The sequence below is a fragment of the Scyliorhinus torazame genome, chromosome 12, assembly GCF_047496885.1.
Source record: "Scyliorhinus torazame isolate Kashiwa2021f chromosome 12, sScyTor2.1, whole genome shotgun sequence".
NCBI classification, from domain to species: domain Eukaryota; kingdom Metazoa; phylum Chordata; class Chondrichthyes; order Carcharhiniformes; family Scyliorhinidae; genus Scyliorhinus; species Scyliorhinus torazame.
The window spans coordinates 89,501,430-89,521,952 of NC_092718.1; the positions used below are offsets into that span (position 1 = coordinate 89,501,430).

General features: G+C 50.4%; 1 protein-coding gene across 1 annotated transcript; it reads right to left on the bottom strand.

Moving 5' to 3' along the window:
- Positions 1-1,329: 1,329 nt before the first annotated feature.
- Positions 1,330-19,084, bottom strand: rps19 (ribosomal protein S19). The gene is made up of 6 exons (XM_072468965.1): positions 18,980-19,084; positions 15,618-15,688; positions 13,815-13,915; positions 8,063-8,246; positions 4,735-4,789; positions 1,330-1,401 (listed from the first exon to the last, which is right to left on the bottom strand). The coding sequence occupies exons 2-6, from the start codon at positions 15,686-15,688 to the stop codon at positions 1,375-1,377; spliced, it is 438 nt and encodes a 145-aa protein (XP_072325066.1). The 5' UTR covers positions 18,980-19,084; the 3' UTR covers positions 1,330-1,374.
- Between the last annotated feature and the right edge of the window lie 1,439 nt (positions 19,085-20,523).

A 20,523-nucleotide genomic window follows, 5' to 3' on the forward strand; every position in this document is an offset into this window, starting at 1 on the left:
GTGAGGGAATTCCCACAGCTCCCGATGCAGGAGATTCAAGATAGAGTGATCTCAGGGACATGGGTGGGGGACGGTAGGGTGTCGGATATATACAGGGAAATGAGGGACGAGGGGGAAATCATGGTGGATAAGCTGAAGGGGGAGATCATGGTGGATAAGCTGGCTAAGCCTGATACAATTCAAGGTTTTACACAGGGCGCATATGACCGGAGCAAGGCTCAGTAAATTTTTCGGGGTAGCGGATAGGTGTGGGAGATGCTCGAGAAGCCCAGCAAACCACACCCACATGTTTTGGTCATGTCCGGCACTGCAGGGGTTCTGGGTGGGGGTGGCAAAGGTGCTTTCGAAGGTGGTGGGGGTCCGGGTCGAGCCAGGCTGGGGGTTGGCTATATTCGGGGTTGCAGAAGAGCCGGGAGTGCAGGAGGCGAGAGAGGCTGATGTTTTGGCCTTTACGTCCCTAGAAGCCCGGTGAAGGATATTGCTTATGTGGAAAGAAGCCAAACCCCCGGGCGTGGAGACCTGGATAAATGACATGGCAGGGTTTATAAAACTAGAACGGATAAAGTTCGCACTAAGGGGTTCGGCTCAAGGGTTCACCAGGCGGTGGCAACCGTTCATTGACTACCTCGCAGAACGATAAAGGAAATGGGAAGGTAACAGCAGCAACCCAGGGGCAAGGGGGGGGGGGGGGGGGGGGGGGGAGAGAAGAGCCCGGGCGGGTCCTCAGGGGTATTTTTGTATAGATATTTGTATTAGGCTATGTATATTGGATTGTTTGATTTTATTTTTGGGGAATAGCCACTGTTATTTATACTGTTTTATTGTTGTAAAAAGGAAAACCTTTGTATTGTTTTGTTCAGCCAAAAAATTTGAATAAAATATATATATTTTTAAAAAGGCATTCTTTAAATACTGCAATATACGGACCACATGAGGAGTTGAGAACCTAATTTACTGCACATGTATATTTAATATTGAACAGATAGAGGAAACATTAGCTAAAAATTAGACTGACAGTAAAATAACTTAAAATTAGTTGGCAGCAGAGGTGAAAGATGCTGAGGGGTTGGAGGATTGTAATTGTTTCACACTTATCCAACAAAAAGAAAAGAAAGAAACGCAACAATTGGGTACACACTACAGGAAAAAAAGCCATTCAGAAAACCATGGATAAATAAATGCAAATCAGCAAAGATTTGTTTAAAGCAAATCATACTCGACCAGACAGTTAGAGAGTGTGACAGCAATGATCCACAAATCACAACATTACAAGCCTAGTCAACCTAAACAGCTGGCTAAAGATTGGAATAAAAATGCAAAAGATGCAGCTAGAACTGACGGCTTTTATTATTCTCGAGAATAGGACACACACATTTAATGTTTCTTGCTTGCGGCTGCAACCTGCAACAAAAAACAAACAGGATTTTCAGTCAAATATGGCCAGAAACACACAAGTCAACTGTCCAACTTCTGAACACATCTGTATTGTTTTCCTGTCTAAAATTCTTCCACGGGATGTGGGCGTTGCTGGCCAGGCAGCATACATTGTCCTGTAGAAGATGGTGGCGGTGAGTCACCTTCAACTGCTGCATACCAGGTGGTGCAGGTACACCCACTGTGCTGTTAGGGAGGGAGTTCCAGAATTCTGACCCAGCGACAGTGAAGAAATGACAGACATAGTTCCAGATCAGGATGGCGAGTGACTGGGAGGGGAATTTGTAGGTGACGTTCTCCCATGTCAGCTTCCCTCGTCCAGAGAAGAGAAAGGTCACCGGTTTGAATGTGATGTCCCAATGTGTGGATATTTTTATTTTTGTTGAAGGTCCAATTTGTGTTCGTAATGGCTCAATAAGATTTTAATGCAGGAAATGCCTCAAATTCATGGAACAGAATTGTCAGTGAAGGAAGCCATATGGCCCATCGGGTCTGCACCAACCCTCTGAAAGAGCACCCTACCTGGGTCCACTTCCGTGCCCGATACCCATAACCCCATCTAACCTGCACACCTTTGGATACCAATGGACAATTTAGCATGGCCAATCCACCCAGCCTGCACATCTTTGGACAGTGGGAGGAAACCACAGGAAACCCACCCAGACACTGAAAGTGCAATCTCCCCTCGGAGGAGGGGGTGGGGGTGGAGGAGGTGGTGGCTACGATGGACGCGGAGAAGGCCTTTGACAGGGTGGAGTGGGAGTATCTGTGGGAAGCGCTAGGCAGGTTTGGATTTGGGGAGGGATTTATAGGGTGCGTCAAGCTGCTGTACCAGGCCCCTGTAGAGAGTGTGTCCACAAACCGGCTAAGGTCGGAATATTTCAGGCTGCACCAGGGGACGAGACAGGGGCGTCCCCTGTCCCCATTGCAGTTTGCCCTGGCAATTGAGCTGTTGGCCATTGCGCTCAGGACTTCGGGGGATTGGAGGGGGCTGGTGCACGGAGGGGAGGAGCACCGGGTCTCCCTCTACGCGGATGACCTGCTGTTGTATATTTCAGACCCGTTAGAGGGGATGGGGGAGGTCATGCGGATCCTGGGGGACTTTGGGATGTTCCAGGGGGATAAGTTGAACATGGGGAAAAGTGAACTGTTAGTGATCCACGGTAGGGGCCAGGAGGAGAGACTGAGGGAGCTCCCGTTCAGGATAGTGGAGAGGAGCTTTCGGTACTTGGGGATACAAGTGGCCAGGAACTGGGATGCCCTGCACAGGCTCAACTTAACCCGGCTAGTGGAGCAGATGGAGGGAGAGTTTAAAAGGTGGGATGTGCTCCCGCTTTCCTTGGCGGGACGGGTGCAGACTGTGAAGATGACGGTTCTCCCCAGGTTCCTCTTCGTATTTCAGTGCCTCCCCATTTTCATCCCCAAGTCCTTCTTGAAGCGGGTTAATAGGATTGTTACGGGATTTGTGTGGGTGAAAGGGTATTCTTGGAGCATAGCCGGCCCCGGGGGGGGGGGGGGCGCTCTCGCCGGCGCAGTACACCACTAGTCCGGTGGTGACGGCGGCACTGAGGATCTGGGGGCAGTGGAGGAGACACAGGGGAGAGGAGGGAGCATCGGTGTGGACCCAGATACAGAATAACCACCGATTTGTTCCGGGTAGGATGGATGGGGGGTACCAAGGCTGGTATTAGGAGGATGGGGGACCTGTTTATAGACAAGGTTTTCCCCAGCATGCAGGCGCTGGAGGAGGGGTTCGGCCTGCCCCCGGGAAATGCGTTCAGGTTACCTTCAGGTTCCGGACTTCCTTAGAAAACAGGTGGGGATATTCCCGCGACTGCCCCCACGTAGGACCCAGGATAGGGTGGTGTCTGGGTAGGGGAGGTGGTGTCGGACATAGATCAGGAGCTGCAGGAGGTAGAGGAAGCCTCAGTGGGGGTGTTGAAGGATAAGTGGGAGGAGGAGCTGGGCGAGAGCCTGTGGGTAGATGCCCTGGGCAGGATGAACTCCTCTTCATCATGTGCCAGGCTGGGATTAATCCAGTTTAAGGTGGTGCATCGGGCGCATATAACGGCGGCAAGAATGAGTAGATTTTTTGGGGTGGAGGACAGGTGCCCGAGGTGTGCAGGGAGTCCGGCGAATCATGCCCATATGTTTTGGGCATGCCCGGCGCTTAAAGGATTCTGGCAGGGGTTTGCAAGAGTGATGTCTACGGTTTTCGACGCTCGGGTGAAGGCGAGTCCAGCGGTAGCGATATTTGGGGTGGCGGAGGATCCGAGAGTGCAGGAAGCGAAAGAGGCCGAGGTGCTGGCCTTTGCCTCCCTGGTAGCCCAGAGGCGGATTCTATTAATGTGTGTGTGTGTCCCCCGAGTGTGGAGACCTGGGTTAGCGACATGACGGGGTTCCTCAGCCTGGAGCGAATAAAGTTCGCCTTGAGGGTCCTTGATGGGGTTCTCCAGGTGGTGGCAACCTTTCCTTGACTTTCTAGGGGAGCAGCAAGTGTCAGCAGCAGCATCCTGGGGGGAGGGGGGTTCAGGTGGGGCGGGGGGTACTGTTGCTATAATGTGAGTTGGGCATGGAGACAAAACCCACCTTGTTGTTTAAAAAAAAAAAAAATAATTCTGTTTTGCAAGTAGTTTTTTTGTAAGCTTTGGGCGATGCTTGTTATTTTTTATTACTATCTGTATTTCTATTTTTGTTATGTAAAAACATTGATTGGAAAAACTTTAATAAAACATTTATTATTTTAAAAAAGAAAGTGCAATCTCCACATCCAGTCACCAAAGGCCGGAATTGTACCCGGGTCCCTGGCGCTGTGAGGCAACCGTGCTACCCACTGTACCACCGCTTTGGAAGCGCGGGCCCCAAGCATTGAACTGGAGTACTCATACAAGCGTTAACATTACACTCATGTGCAGGATGGCACGGTGAGTTAGCCCTGCTGCCTCACAGCGCCAAGATCCCAGGTTCGACCCCGGCTCTGGGTCACTGCCCGTGTGGAGTTTGCACATTCTCCCTAGGTTTGCATGGGTTTTGCCCCCACAACCCAAAAGATGTGCAGGCTAGGTGGATTGGCCACAATAATTTGCCCCTTTAATTGGGAAAAACAATGAATTGGGTACTTTTATTTTAAAAAAATCATTACACTGATTGTTAGGAGAGATAAAGTATATCATCACTCACCAACTGAGGTTTGAAAATCAAAGTAAAATTTTATAGCTTTGACACACCATTCAGTAACATTCCCTTTATCCAAGTTTTAGAACGGTTTACATTAACCAGAGTTAACAAGGAAATCCTCACCTGACCAGCAATTCTGTCCAGGTCTCTCTGCCCTTGTGGAGTCAGTCTGCGGCCACTGTAGCAAAGAGATTAATGTGCCAGGAAGTCAGTATTTTACTTATCATGTTACGCTACTAGAGCTTCAGGCATTTGTTCATTTCAAATCCACACATTTATTCGGTGTTTTTCCCACACAATGTAATATAGAAATAGGGCTTGGCAGATATGGGTTAACATGTTGCAAACACCACCCATGCCAAAAAACACAGGTCTCCAAATTGCTATTAAAACCAAAGAACTAAATTCTAGACTCTGTGCAAGGTAAAGGTTTGCTGTAGAATTGGTCACGAGATCCGGCAGAATTGCAAGGTTTGTGCAATGGCATTCACAAAAAAAAAATACAACAGTTGCGATGTGACGAGTTTAACCACTGTGGCACCCGAGGCCAATGGTTCGAACCCCACCATAGTAGGGGAGTTTTGAATTCAATTTTTGAAAACTGGAATGAGGCCTTAATGTTTTAAAAAATATTTTTATTGGTATTTTCAAAAATTATACATTGCCGTTCGTTTTAATTAACTGTACAATACAAAAATGTTTGTCCTATTCTTCCCTTCAGTTTATAAAAAAGGCACCAGCCCTGGCCCCACACCCAAGGAACATGTTTGCAGGCTCGCTAGCAAGGGGCACTTTGCCTCCTACACATACTTAGCCGGTGGACGAGCTCCTGCACTTTGGACTTTCCCTTGATGTTAGGGGGCTGACTAAAATGGCCGTGGTCGCCGGTCTCCCCAAGAGGTCAGGCCCCTGCGCTCCGGGGTCTCCCTTTGTCCAGGGGGCACCCAACATGGTCACCAACTGTGTGTACGCCATGTGGGTGCGCCTCTGCACTCTTTTGCTTAGGGACCCTCTAGCTTGCCACGATTCCTCGCTCTGTTCCATGCCCACCAAAAACATTCACTGTATTGGGTACAAGGGGCTGGTTTAGCACACTGGGTTAAATCGCTGGCTTTTAAAGCAGACCAAGGCAGGCCAGTAGCACGGTTCGATTCCCGTACCAGCCTCCCCGAACAGACGCCGGAATGTGGCGACTAGGGGCTTGTCACAGTAACTTCATTTGAAGCCTACTTGTGACAATAAGCGATTTTCATTTAATTTCAATTGGGAAGAGAGCCAGTGTCCGCTCAGCATATCACCACCATCGGAAGTCATAAAGTCTTTGTTGACCACAAAACCATTGCTGATTGGTTAAGAGCCACCTGGTTCATATGTCCTTCAGGGAAGTAAACCTGCCATCCTCATCTGGTCTGATGTAAATGCAACTCCAAACCCAAAGCAATTATAGAAGAGACCCTTAGCCCATCGAGTCTGCACTGACACATGAAAAACCTGGTGGCTTGCCTTCCGTATCCCATTTGCCAGCACTTGGCCCATAGCCTTGAATGTTATGATGTGCCAAGTGCACCCCATCCTGGCACAGAACACCAGAGGTGTCTTCCTGGACGCAGAAAGGGCCATCAATACAGTTGAATAGAAGTAACTCGGAGGTACTGAAGCGGTTCAGGCTTGGAACAGGGTTCACCGCCTGTACAACCCTCCCATAGCGAGCGGACGGACAAATACGAAGTACTTCCAGCTGCACAGAGGCACAAGGCAAGGATGCCTGCTGTCCCCACTGTTGTTCGTCTGAGCACTCGAACCACTGGCATTCACACTTAGGGCGACAAGAATTGGTAGGGGATCCAGAGAGGAGACGGTCTTGCTCTATGTGATGACCTGCTCCTCTACATCTCGGGCATGCAAAGCAGCATGGAAGGAATCATGGCGTTGTTAGGATAGTTTGGAGCATTTTTGGGCTACAAACTTAACTTGCACGTGTTCGTAGAGAGAACGTACAAGGACCCCGCCCCCCAAAAGAAGGGTTCTGCAGAGAAGGAGACCCATTGAGGGCCTAGCCCTCCTAAACCTGCAATATTACCACTGGGCGGCAACCGCAGAGGGTAAAGGGATGGATAGATGAGCCAGAGTGGGTACTTATGGAGGAGGGCTCCTGCAGAGAGATAGAGAATCCTGCTCAGCTGGAGGTCAGCAGCACTGCCCAAGCTGCAGACAGGCTGTCCAACCAATCCAAATTTTCCAAAGGGAGAAAATTAAATTTGCCAGAGGGTCAGAGGAGGACTTCCACAAAATGTGGGAGCCATTCACTCGGTTGTTCCAAGACGTGTTCGTAGCCAACAGACAATAAGCCAAAGAACAGGAGAGGGTAGCAAGGTCGGGGCAGAGAGCCATGGAACCCAAACATGCCCAACAAAAAACAGGAGACACAGCAGCACACCAACGCAACTGGAGCAGGGTACAGAACAGGTGAGGGAAGAAGGCACGCCAGAAGGTTTGGGGGGGGGGGGGGGGGGAAAAAGAGAGAAGAAAAGTGGGAAGGGGAACAGGGAATTCAGCCAAAATCAAAATCCTAATGGAGAACGAAAAACAGAAGGCCACTACTGTAAATAATGTCAGGCGACTGATGTTAATAAATATTTCTCTTTTAACCTTTTTTCTTCGTTTGTTTAATGTATGTCCACACTTATCCTTGTTCTATATACGACAAAAATCTTAATAAGAACATCGTTTTTATAAAACTATGTGCAATTTATAGCATGTAAAGATCAGGTGGGGGGAAGTGGGCCTAGGTTTGGGTACTCTTACACAAAAGGGCCAGTGCAAGTCAATGGGCCGAGGGGCCTCGTTCTGCACTGGGCAGGGATTCTCCGATTTAAAAGAAACCTGGATAAACAGGCGGGGTCGGGGATGAGAAAAAAGAAGGTCCAAACGGCTTACAAGACGAAGACCATTAATTATACAGACGAGCAGACCACAGAACTGTTATTCTACATTACACAGCAGCTCAGTGGGACCCCAGTGCTTAAATGGCAAGAAATCAGGGCAAGGTTTTCACACTAATCTATTGCAGTGTGGAAACGCAGGATTCATAGAATTATTTCATAGAATTTACAGTGCAGAAGGAGGCCATTCGGCCCATCGAGCCTGCACCGGCTCTTAGAAAAAGCACCCTACCCAAGCCCACACCTCCACCCTATCCCCATAACCCAGTAACCCCACCCAACGCAAAGGGCAATTTAGCATGGCCAATCCACCTAACCTGCACATCTTTGGACTGTAGGAGGAAACCCACGCACACACGGGGAGAACGTGCAGACTCCGCACAGACAGTGACCCAAGCCGGGAATCGAACCTGGGACCCTGGAGCTGTGAAACAATTGTGCTAACCACAATGCTGCCATGCTGCCCTATTCGACCTGGCTGCCCATATATCAATCATATTGTGCCTTACCCATTGGGATCCTTTTCGACCATCTTCAGCCCTTCGAGACCCTGCAGCACCTTCCTGGCGACGGACTTGGAGCCACGACTGAAGTGACTGGGTTTCACACCGTTCCGCTGACGGCCACCGTAAATCTTGGTCATGGCGCCAACTCCGACACCTCCCCGCAGATATAGGTGACGCACTGTGGAGGCTGAAACAAGCAGGACAATATGAGATTGGGCTCTCATCGTAGTGTGTGTGTGGGGGGGGAAGGGGGGATGGATGTGACGATCGCCACCCACCTACCCCATTGCATTTGTTGCCCACCCCCAATTTCCCCTTGAACCAGGTTTCCCACTCGGCCATTTCAGAGGGTAATGAAGAATCATCCAAATTGCTGTGGGCCTGGAGTCATATGTAGGTCAAATCAAATTTCCTTGCACAAAATGGACATAACTTTCAGGACATTAGCCTGAACTTCTAGTTTATCAGCCTAGTGACATTACTGCCACGCCACCCTTCATGGCAGGTGGGCCTCAGAGTGAGCACACACTCAAGACTCCATGAAATATTGAGGTGTTGTAGAGACCCTAGCTATGACACCACGTGCAAGTTGGAGGAAGACTTGGCACAGGAAACGGCACAGCAACAACGTGACTGGACCAGTAACCCAAGAAGCCCAGACGAATGCACTGGGTGACATGAGTGCAAATCCCACCATGGCAGCTGGCTGGAATTTAAATTCAATTAATAAATCTGGAATATAAAGCTATTCTCAGTAATGGTGACCACAACACTTGACCATTGATTGTTAATGTCTTTTAAGAAAGGATCCTTAGATGACTTCCGGTTGCGGCTATGCGGAGCTAAGTCGCACATTTGGCAGCTCCCGCAACAAACGGTCTTTTGGGTTCTTTTCAGGGCCTTCAACGGCATTTTTTAAACGTTTCCCGCGGTGGGAAGGAGAGTACAACAGTTCCCCGACAGTATATGTCTTATACCAGGAGCGGGACGACTAAAAGAGTGGGGCTGGACCCGAAGAAGGTGCGAGGGAAGAAGAACAAAATGGCGGCGGGCGGGGACCAGGCAGCGTGGATGCAGTGGGCGCAGGAGCAACAGGAGGGTATCCAGCGCTGCTTCAGGGAGATTAAAGCGGACCTGCTAGAGCCGATGAAGGCTTCTATCGATAAGCTGCTGGAGACACAGACGGCACAGGGGGTGGCGATCCGCGAGGTCCGACAAAAGATCTCAGATAACGAGGACGAGATCTAGGGCCTAGCGGTAAAGGTGGAGGCGCTCCACAAGAAATGGCAGGAGCGGTTCGAGGAGAATCGGTCGAGGCAGAAGAATTTACGGATTCTGGGCCTCCCGGAGGGGCTGGACGTGAAGGCCTATGTGGTCACCATGCGTTGAACTCGCTGATGGGAGCAGGGTCGTTCCAGGGGCCCATAGAGTGCTGGCGAGGAGGCCCAAGCCTAACGAGCCTCCACGGGCGGTGCTGGTGCGGTTTCATCGGTTTACTGATCGAGGGTGTGTGCTCAGGTGGGCCAAGAAGGAGAGGAGCAGCAGATGGGAGAACACGGAGGTTCGAATATTCCAGGACTGGAGTGCGGAGGTGGCGAAGAGGAGGGCCGGGTACAATCGAGCGAAGGCGGTGCTGCACAGGAAGGGGGTGAAGGGTGGCGTGTTGCAACCAGCGCGACTGTGGGTCACCGACAAGGACCAGCACCATTATTTTGAGTCTCCGGAGGAGGCGTTAGCCTTTGTTCAGGCCGAGAAGTTGGACACAGATCGAGGGTCGGGGCAGGGTGGTTCGGGCGGGTTGGGCACTGTTTTGGTTGGGTTGGTCGGGGTGCTCTTGGGAGGTGGGGTAAGCAAATGGATCAGGGGTGGATGACCGGCAGTGAGATGGGGCCGCGCAGGGGAGGGGGGGAGGGAGGCCCGAGTCGGGGATGAGAGGACTGGGCCTGTAAAAGGAGCTGCGTCAAGAGGTGGCGGGGCCGGGTAGGTGGAAAGCACGAGTTTTTTCCCGCGCTGAAGACTGGAGGGGGCGGGGCCGGGGAGGCGAGGGTTGTTTCCCGCGATTGAGATGGATGGGGGAGGTGCAGAGCCTGCGGTTGGGGAATGGAACAGGAGGGTGTGCCACACAATGGGAGGAGTCGAAGGAGAGGCGGGAGCGGCCGGGGTCAGCCGACTTGCGGAAGTGCAATGGGGGGAGCAAAGCGACTAGGATGGGTCCTAGCTTTGGTGGGGGGGGGGGGTCCGAGTTGCTGCTGCTATGGTCAAGGGGGAGCTGGAGCGAGTTGGGGGGGGGGGGTCGAGACGGGGGTCTGCTGCCGTGGGGAACTGGCACGTGGCTGGCCGAGGAGGGGGAGGGGTAGCCCCCTGATCCGGCTGATAACCTGGAAAGTAAGGGGACTGAACAGGCCGGTCAAGCGGGCCCGCGCACCTGAAGGGGCTGAAGGCAGATGTGGTTATGCTCCAGGAGACACACCTGAAGGTGGCAGACCAGGTAAGATTGAGGAAAGGGTGGGTAGGCCAGGTGTTTCATTGGGGGCTGGATGCCAAAAAATCGAGGGGTGGCAATCTTGGTGGGAAAGAAGGTGTAATTCGAGGTGTCGAGCATTGCGGCAGACAATGGCGGTAGGTATGTAATGGTAATCTGCAGGGAGAGAGGGTGGTGCTGGTCAATGTGTACGACCCTAACTGGGACGATGCGGGTTTTATGCGACGCATGTTGGGTCGGATCCCAGACTTGGAAGTGGGGGGCCTGATAATGGGGGGAGACTTTAACACGGTGTTGGATCCGGCACTGGATCGCTCCAGGTCTAGGACGGGTAGGAAGCTGGCGGCGGCTAAGGTGCTGAGGGGGTTTATGGACCAGATGGCAGGGGTGGACCCTTAGAGATTTGCAAGGCCGGGGGCTAAGGAATTTTCATTCTTCTCACATGTCCATAAGGCTTATTCCTGGATCGACATTTTTATTTTGAGCAGGGCGCTGATAGCGAGAGTAGAGGATACCGAGTACTCGGCGATACCCATTTCGAATCACGCCCCGCGCTGGGTGGACTTGGAAGAGGCACAGCCTCCAGGCCGAATTCGACCTGGTGACCACCAGGTACGCGAAGGTGCAGTGGAGGAAGGTCCCAGGGGGGCGATTTACGAGTATGGGGAAAAGGCAAGCCGGATGCTGGCGCATCAGCTTCGGAAGCAGGACGCAGCCAGGGAGATCGGGGGAGTTAAGGACAGGGGAGGGAGCGTGGTGCGGAGTGGGGTTGGCATCAATGGGGTCTTCAGGGACTTCTACGAAGAATTGTACCAATCCGAGCCCCCACGGGAGGAGGGAGGGATGGGCCGTTTCCTGGACCAATTGAGGTTTCCAAAGGTGGAAGAGGGATTGGTGGCGGGATTGGGCTGGAGGAGCTGACCAAAGGGATAGGAGGCATGCAGACGGGGAAGGCATCGGGGCCGGCCGGTTTCCCGGTCGAATTCTATAAACAATATATGGACCTGTTGGGCCCGTTGCTAGTTAGGACCTTCAATGAGTCAGGGGGGGGGGAGGGGGGCTTCGCCCCCGACGATGTCCCGGGCACTGATCTCCTTGATCCTGAAGCGGGACAATGATCCCCTGCAGTGTGGATCTTACAGGCCGATTTTGTTGCTAAACGTAGATGCCAAGGTGCTGGCGAAGGTCTTAGCCCACGAGGATTGTGTGCCGCAGGTCATCCACAAAGGCCAGACAGTTGAACGCGAATGTGCAGAGGCTTCTGAACATTATCATGATGCCGGCGAGGGAGGGGGAGGCGGAGATAGTGGTGGCGATGAACACTGAGAAAGCCTTCGATAGAGTGGGTGTACCTGTGGGAGGTTTGGGGAGGGGTTTGTCAGGTGGATTAGGCTGTTGCATGAGTGTGTCCACGAACAGGAGGAGGTCCAAGTACTTTCGGTTGCACCGAGGGACGAGGCAGGGATGTCCCCTGTCCCCCCTGGCGATTGAACCCCTGGCTATGGCACTGAGGGAGTCGAGGAACTGGAGGGGATTGGTGCGGGGTGGGGAGGAGCATAGGGTGGCGCTTTATGCGGACGACCTGCTGCTATATGTGGCGGATCCGGTGGGCGGGAATGCCGGAGGTAATGAGGAACCTCAGGGAATTCGGGGATTTTTCAGGGTACAAGCTCAACATGGGGAAGAGCGAGCTGTTTGTGGTTCACCCAGGGAACCAGGAGAGGGGGATTGGCGAGCTCCCACTAAAAAGGGCGGAGAGGAGCTTCAGGTATTTGGGGGTCCAGGTGGCCAGGAGCTGGACCCCCTGCATAGGCTTAATTTCACAAGGTTGATGGGGCAAATGGAAGCGTTCAAGAGGTGGGTCGCGTTGCCGTTGTCCTTGGCGGGTAGGGTGCAGTCAGTCAAAATGACTGTGCTCCCAAGGTTTTTGTTCCTGTTCCAGTGCCTCCCCGTGTTTATCCCGAAGGCCTTTTTTAGGCAGGTCAACAGGAGTATAATGGGGTTTGTGTGGGCGCGAGGGACTCGGAGGATGAAAAGGGTGTTCCTGGAGCGGAGTAGAGATAGGGGGGGGGGGGGGCTGGAGCTGCCCAACCTCGGTGGGCACTACTGGGCCGCCAATGTGGCGATGGTGCGCAAGTGGGTGATGGAGGGGGCTGCATGGAAGAGGCTGGAGACGGCGTCTTGTGCGGGTACGAGTCTGGGGACGCTGGCAACGGTGCCGCTGCTGTTCCCTCCAAGGTGGTATACCACGAGCCCAGTGGTGGCGGCTGCCCTCAAAATCTGGGGGCAGTGGAGGCAGCACAGGGGGCAACCAAGAGTCCCACAAATACAAATGTAGGAAAATAGGAAACAAACATTCTCAAGCCACCGACAGTGAAATCACTTGTGTAAGTAAATGCAACAATTTATCTATTACACGGAGCAAGATCCCACAACAGGACAAAACCACAATTGTTTATTTTTTTAAAAAATGAATAGTTTAGGGAGGAACGTGGCTATGACAGGAGAACCAACATCAATATTTTTTTTTAAATTTTATAAAGGCTGTGGGACCTTTACTTCCACCCATAATAGCACCCCCAGTTCTAGCATAGAAAAAGAATTAATATTTTCAGGTTAACAACCTTCCATCAGAACTCAGAAACAACCCAAAGCATTGACTCTGTTTCTTTGCCTCCACAGATGCTGACTGACCCGATGAAAGCTTCCCAGCATTTTTTGTTTCAGGTTTCTGACATCAACAATGTTTTGTTTTTCCAAGTCAGGTGGTGTCAGAGTGACCCTCTCTCACCAAAAAGGTTCAACTTCTACTCCAAAACATGGGCATAGAAATCAAATCCGCCTTGCCAGTGGAATACTGCAGGAGTGCAGCATTGTGGCAAGAGCAGAAACCCCCTCATGCATGCTCGGGCGGTTACAAAAGATGTCATTTTGACTTGTGCCCCGGTTAATATTTAGCTCTCAAATCAACATCACAAAAAACAAAATTCCGTCTGGGTTATTACCAGATTGCTGTCTGTGGTGGCTTACAATTGGCTGCCACATTTCCTACAACTGTGACTACGCTTCAGAAAAGCACCCATTGAAACTTCCAGTGGGTGTGATAGCACCAGATGAACTCAAACCTGTCTATTATGCCCAGATTGGTCTCTGCAACAGGCCTGTCACATTGGCCACCCCATCATGCACAAAATATGAGTACATGACTTTTAAAGGTCTGCAAACAAGCTCTGAAAGGATAGCCAGTGGGATAATTGCATCAACTGCACTCACCAGCTCGTGTATAGAACCAGTTCTCATCATAAGGTGCCAATTCTTTGTGTTTGCCCAGCTTCACTGTGTCGACCCAATCAGGCACTTTTAGCTTGCCAGACCTGTAAATAGAGACAATGTGAAAATCTCCCTGGAATTCAAGCTGGGGGAGAACATACAAATAATGCTGAAATCGCCTACTGCAAGCAACAAGGGACACCGCCTGTAGAACGAGTACCTGGTGTAAAATCCAGGGAACCGTTTCAAAGTGTCAGTAGATCATTGCCTACCCAAGAGTGTGAAAACAAAAAGGTAGGTAGAATGAAGTGAGATTTAATGAAGGAATTACACAGCTGAAGAGGTACGCTTAAAATCTAGGCTATTAATGAACATCTTAAAATGGAGATAAAGAACCTGCAAAGGATTACAATGTGGCACAGTGGGAGGTTGTCCACTCCAGACAACCGATTTAAAAAAAAAAGCAGAATATTTAAATGGAGACCGCAGAATATCGCAGTGGACGGCATGGTAACACAGTGGTTAACATTGTTGCTTCACCACGCCAGGGTCCCAGGTTAGATTTCCAGCTTGGGTTGCTGTCTGTGCCGAGTCTGCATGTTCACCCCGAGTCTGCATGGGCTTCCTCCCACAAGTCCCAGAAAACGTGCGGTTAGGTGAATTGGACATTCTGAATTTCCCTCAGGTGTACCCTAACAGGTGCCAGTGTGACGACTAGGGGATTTTCACAGTAACTTCACTGCAGTGTTAATGTAAGCCTACTTGTGACAATAATAAATATGATTAGAGGGGTCGGAGTGTCCACGTACATGAATCACAAACGCTTAGCATGCAGACACAGCAAGTAATTAAGATGGTAAATGAATACTGGCCTTCCATTGCCAGGGGAATGAAATACAAAAGTTGGGATTGTGCTACATTTCAGGAGCACAGTGTAGATTTGGTCTCCTTACTTAACAGGTTCCTTACTTCTGGAACATACCTCTTCATTCACCCGAGGAAGGAGCAGCGCTCCGAAAGCTAGTGACATCGAAACAAACCTGTTGAACCTAACCTGGTGTTGTAAAACTTCTTACTGTTACTTAAAGGAGACATAATTGCATTGGAATGAGTTCAGAGAAGGCTCACCAGGCAGATTCCTGGGATGAAGGTGGCAGTCTTATGGGAAAGGAAAGACCGGCCAGGTTGGGCCAGTACTCATTGGAGTGTAGAAGAACAAGAGGTGACCTTATTGAAACATAGGATTCTGGGGGGTTGGGGGGATTTGACAGGGTGGAACCAGAGAAGATGTTTCCCCCTCGTGGGGAAATCTAGAATGAGGGGCAGTTTCAAAATAAGCGGTCTCCCATAAAAATAGGACAGGGGTAATTTCTTCTCATAGAGGGTCATTAGTCTGTGGAATTCTCCTCTCCAGAGAGCAGCAGAGGTCGGGTCGTATTCAAAGCAGAGTTGCAGATATTTGGTGTATGCGTGTTAAGGCCACAATCAAATCAGCCACTATCTCATTTGAATGGCAGAGCAGGCCCAAGGGCCAAACGTCTCCTCTTGCTCCCATTTCTTCTGATCCTAGGTTTCAGACTGCCTGGCCAGGAGGCAACAAGGACCAACAGAACCTTGTTCGGATTTGGGCAGTCAGAAGCTTCGGATAGGCACAAACTCTTCGGCCCAGGGACTGACTTCCAGCATCTCATGGAGGCTAAAACAATGACAATTTAGTAATAGACAAAGGACAACTGCTCAAGCATGTACGTTATCCTGAAAGCATTTTTCAATTCCACCCTCGCACCAGAAATATTCAATACATACTTCTTGAGAAAAGCACCCAGAGCTTTGACAAACTCCTGCTGATTCACATCCTTAACTGTTACACCAGGCATCTGAAAAAAAGCATAAAATGAGTGGACCGCAAGACGAAGGCAAAAGTCAATTTAAAGCACACCCCTGTCGTTCAACATTAGCGCTCGGTAGGACCAGATTCCTCTCCATCGCACGCAAAGAGCATTTCTGAGCAGAGGCATATTCTGTTCCTCAAGTCTCAGTTGTGGCTGCACAATTATCATCAAGTGCAAAATCCACAGTCCCATTTACAAATTTTATGCCAATACCTGCAAGTTTATTCCCCTCAAGTGTCCACCCAATTTCTGTCTGAAATCACTGTGAGCAGCAAGTTCCAGATCGTTACCACTCGCTAGCAGCACAAACAAAACTTCTCCCTCCTTTCTGAGTTAACATTCCAGCCATGAAGCAGCTTAAGAGTCCATGGGCTGTTATGCCAATTCCGTCGACTTCGGAATAAGCCAAATGAGGTTTAAAAATGAATGCGGGAAGCAGGCCATATAACCAGAACACAATGAGGTTCTTGGGATTGGATTATTACCCAAAACTATGAACACTGCATTCAACGAGAGCCGGAGCACTTTCTGACTGAGACACACACACTCAAGATGGCTCAGCAAGTGACAGGCCCTTGTGCTAAGTTCCATCAGCTAGAGGAATTTACTTGAACTCTAGCCACCAAATAACCAGGAGACAACAGAGTTTAAGTAATTGAACAAAGAACAGTACAACACAGGAACAGGCCCTTGATTGATGGAGAAATGGGGGGGGGGGGGGGGGGGGGAACAAAAAAAATGGAGGAGTAACTGTTTTCAACCAGTGTGTCGCAGATCTAGAAGTCACTGCCCAAACAGTTGTAGCTTCCCGATCACATTTAAAAATTGATTGCATAGGCACATGAATTAGCTACAGGACTGAAACCGAGAATTAAATAATTTCAAGAGGGAATTAGAGGAAACAAAAGCTGTTCTTGCCAGTGACTTGCCTATCACAATAAAAAGATAAACCAAATTTGAGAGAACCTACTTGAACCAGAGGGTCCTTTGTTGTCTTTCATGGTTTGCAAAATCCTTGTTGCCTCAACACACATTACCTTTTATTTCCCGTCCCTTACAGGCCACTGCTCTCTTTGGGCCAGTTGTTACCAACCATGATCTATCCCACTCATTCCCGCTGGCCCAAAGGCCTACCTATCCAGGTCTGACTGCATCCTGCTTCCCCTACAAGGGTCCTGCAATTTCTGGACCCACTCAAGGTAGAGAGGATATCGACCAAAATCAGGATCAACCATAATCATTGCACCCCCTCCTCCAAACTGGCTCCTCTCACTTTCCTCACCATATTTTCATCCTCTCTCTGGCCCAAGTCTCCCCTCTCAACCACTCCTCCTCTATTCTCCCTCTCCAACTTCTAACCCATGGTAATGTCATTGCATACCACCACCACCACCCAACAATCACTCGGTTGTGTCCATTTCCACTCATTCTCGTTTATGCCCTCAGTGTGGATATCTCTACACTGCTGTCTGCACTTGTATTGCCTCTTAACGCTAGACTCATGTGCATCCTACTCTATCCCCCAGTGTCCATCTCCCTCCCATCATGTTGTCTCTTCCTCCTATCCCCACCACCACCCATCCCAGACTGTCTGCGTATTTGTATCCCTCACACCAAGTCATCTCTTGTTCGTTCTGTGATACCTCCCATTCTCCCCTATCATCCATGTGCAATGGCCTCTGGTCCATTCCATTAGAAAAGAATTGCCAATATAAATTCGCCTTCACATTCCAAGGACAGCAATATACGTGAACATGCCTTCCGCAAGGTTTCCACAACTCCCCCTCCATTTTCCACCGACAATTGGCAAATGGATTATCCAAATTTTCCTGACCCGAATGCCTCATTCAGTATGTGGACGACTTGCTCCTACAAACTGATACCAATAAAGAGCACATTTCGCTTCTCTCCGAACTGGCTGGTTTAGCACACTGGGCTAAATCGCTGGCTTTGAAAGCAGACCAAGGCAGGCCAGCAGCACGGGTCAATTGCCGTACCAGCGCCGGAATGTGGCGACTAGGGACTTTTCACAGTAACTTCATTTGAAGCTTACTTGTGACAATAAGCGATTTTCATTTCAAATTTCATTTCATTACCCCCCCCCCCCCACTATTTATTGGTCTCCGTCTCCAACTACTTTCGAGGGCCGATGGGCCTGTACTGCGCTGTTATGTTCTATGTTCTCACAGGGACATGCAGTACAACATATATTTAAACGGTACTTTGTTAACCTGTTTGTGTATAGCCCTATTCTCAATATGGTGCCTCTCTCTCTCTCTTCTCCATCCCAACATGTACACCTCTCCCCCACTTCCTACGGAAGCTAAATAAATTTGGCATGTCTGCATTGACTCACAAACTTCCACAAACGTGCCATAGACAGCATCCTATCTGGCTGCATCACAGCTTGGGATGGCAACTGCGCAGCCCAAGATCGCAAGAAACTGCAGTGTGGTGAACTCAGCCCAACGCATCACACAAGTTTGCCATCCTCCCATTGATTCCGTATACACCTCCCGCTGCCTCAGAAAGGCAGACAGCATTGTCAGAGACCCCTCCCACCCAGGCTTTGCCCTCTTCCAGACCCTTCCATCAGGCAGAAGACACAGAAGTCTGAAGAACCGCACATCCAGACATAGGAACAGCTTCTTCCCCAGTTACTAGACTCTTCAACAACTCCCCCTCAGACTCATCTGTTCCCTGTAAAAACACTATGAGCTCTTGCTCTGTTTGGCCCCTTGTTCCGTGCTATAACCAATCAGTTTGTCGATGTACCATTTGTCAATGTACTCTGTTGATTATTCTACTATGTATGTTCTGTGTACGTTCCCTTGACCGCAGAAAAGTACTTTTCACTGTACTTCAGTACATGTGACAATAAATATCAATCAATCAATATAGTGCATCTCTCTCTTCTCTCCCCTTCTCCCTACTGGATCTGCCCATTTATATATCCCATTGCTCCTTAGTTTAATGCCATTATGTGTAAATACCTCACCATGTGCTGCCTGCTGCTCGCTCTGTACCCCCTGCCCTCACCATCAACCTCCTGTTTACCCCCTCTATACCCAGTGCATATATATCCTGATCTGGCTTGCCCACTCACCACGCTGCCTCCTGTTCCCTCCCTTCCCCCTTCACCATGCGAACTTCTGCCTCATATTTCCTCTATCTAGCCCAAGTGCATACACAGCTTAACTACCCTTCTCTCCCTTCACCATGCTGCCTCCTGCTCCCCTCTCTCAGTCTATAACTAGCTTTCTTCCTCCCTCTCACCTTGCAGCCTGTTGCCTCCTGTTCGGATCCAGGGAGGAAGAGGCCCGTACGGGGTCGCCCGCCCGCATTTCACAGGGGCCGGCGGCTCCCGTAGCCTCGCGACATCGCAGAGTGGGCGCGGATTGGCGAGGGGCTGAGGAGAGCGTCAGCTGCGCATGCGCGCGCGCCATCTTGGGTGAGGCGTGGTGGGACCGCCAGTGACGCCGGAGAGGCGACGTGGTCATCTAGGTGCAGGTACGGTGAGGGGACGTCACAGCGTTATGTCATCACGACGTGCCGTCCTCCATCTTCGTGCAGGTGCCCAGTAACCATCATGGGCGCAGTAACCCCGGAGAAGGAGAGGGCGGCGGTCATCTTGGAAAAGGTGCTGCGTAACCGTTGATGTCGCAGCGCCCGGGCAGTAGGCGGAGGCCATTTTAGTAAAGGAAATCCCTGCTGTTCAGGAATCCGTGAGCTCGGGGAAGCCATTTTGGTGAAGGGAATGATGAGCCAGCACCAACAACAATAACTATACAACAACTTTACAATAATTTTCGCACAACCTTCTAGCAACAACAACTACCAGCAACAAATTCCCAGCGACAATTTTACAACCAATTTCGAGCAACAACTATCCACCAAAGACAACTTTCCAACAAACCTCTTCATCCACAATACATTTCTGATGCGACTTTCCAGCATCTTTCTAACAATTGTCCATTGGGGCAGCACGGTGGGTCGCACTGCTGCCTCACAGCACCAGGGATCTAGGATCAATTCCAGCTTCGGATGACTGGATTGGCCATGTTAAAATTGTTCCTTAGTGTCCAAAGGTTAGGTGGCGTTACGGGGATGGATGGATGGGCGGGGGGAGGAGTGGACCCAGGCTTTGTGGTGATATGAGTGTAGGGGCAGCACGGTAGCCTTGTGGATAGCACAATTGCTTCACAGCTCCAGGGTCCCAGGTTCGATTCCGGCTTGGGTCACTGTCTGCAGAGTCTGCACATCCTCCCCGTGTCTGCGTGGGTTTCCTCCCACAGTCCAAAGATGTGCAGTTTAGGTGGATTGGCCATGATAAATTGTCCTTAGTGTTGGGTGGGGTTACTGGGTTATGGGGATAGCAGCTTTCAGACACAATATGATAAGGCCTACCAAGATACACAACGTGCGGTCTTGGTAAGAGAAGAGACGGAACAACAGGTAGAACAGTTAAAGAAGCTATGCGCAGATGTAAAGGCAGCTTTACGAGCACTCCACAGTTCCACAACGGAACAAAGGCAGAGTTCAGTAGACCACGCCAAGTGCAGGCAGCAAATTTCACGGTTACAGTCACTGCTTTCAATGCAAAATGGTTTCAGAGACACCTTTGGACCATATCTAGACCAGGAAGATGGCCCCAATTGGCAGGAACTCAATAAAACTGTCTATAGGTATGTAGAAGATACCAAAAATCAGAATACAGCCCCCAGGCCCCAAAAAGGAAAGCACCCGCACCACCGACTGCACGGGCAGCACACAACCCCATGAATCCAGTCACCACGCAGCGCAAGTCACCGATTAACGAC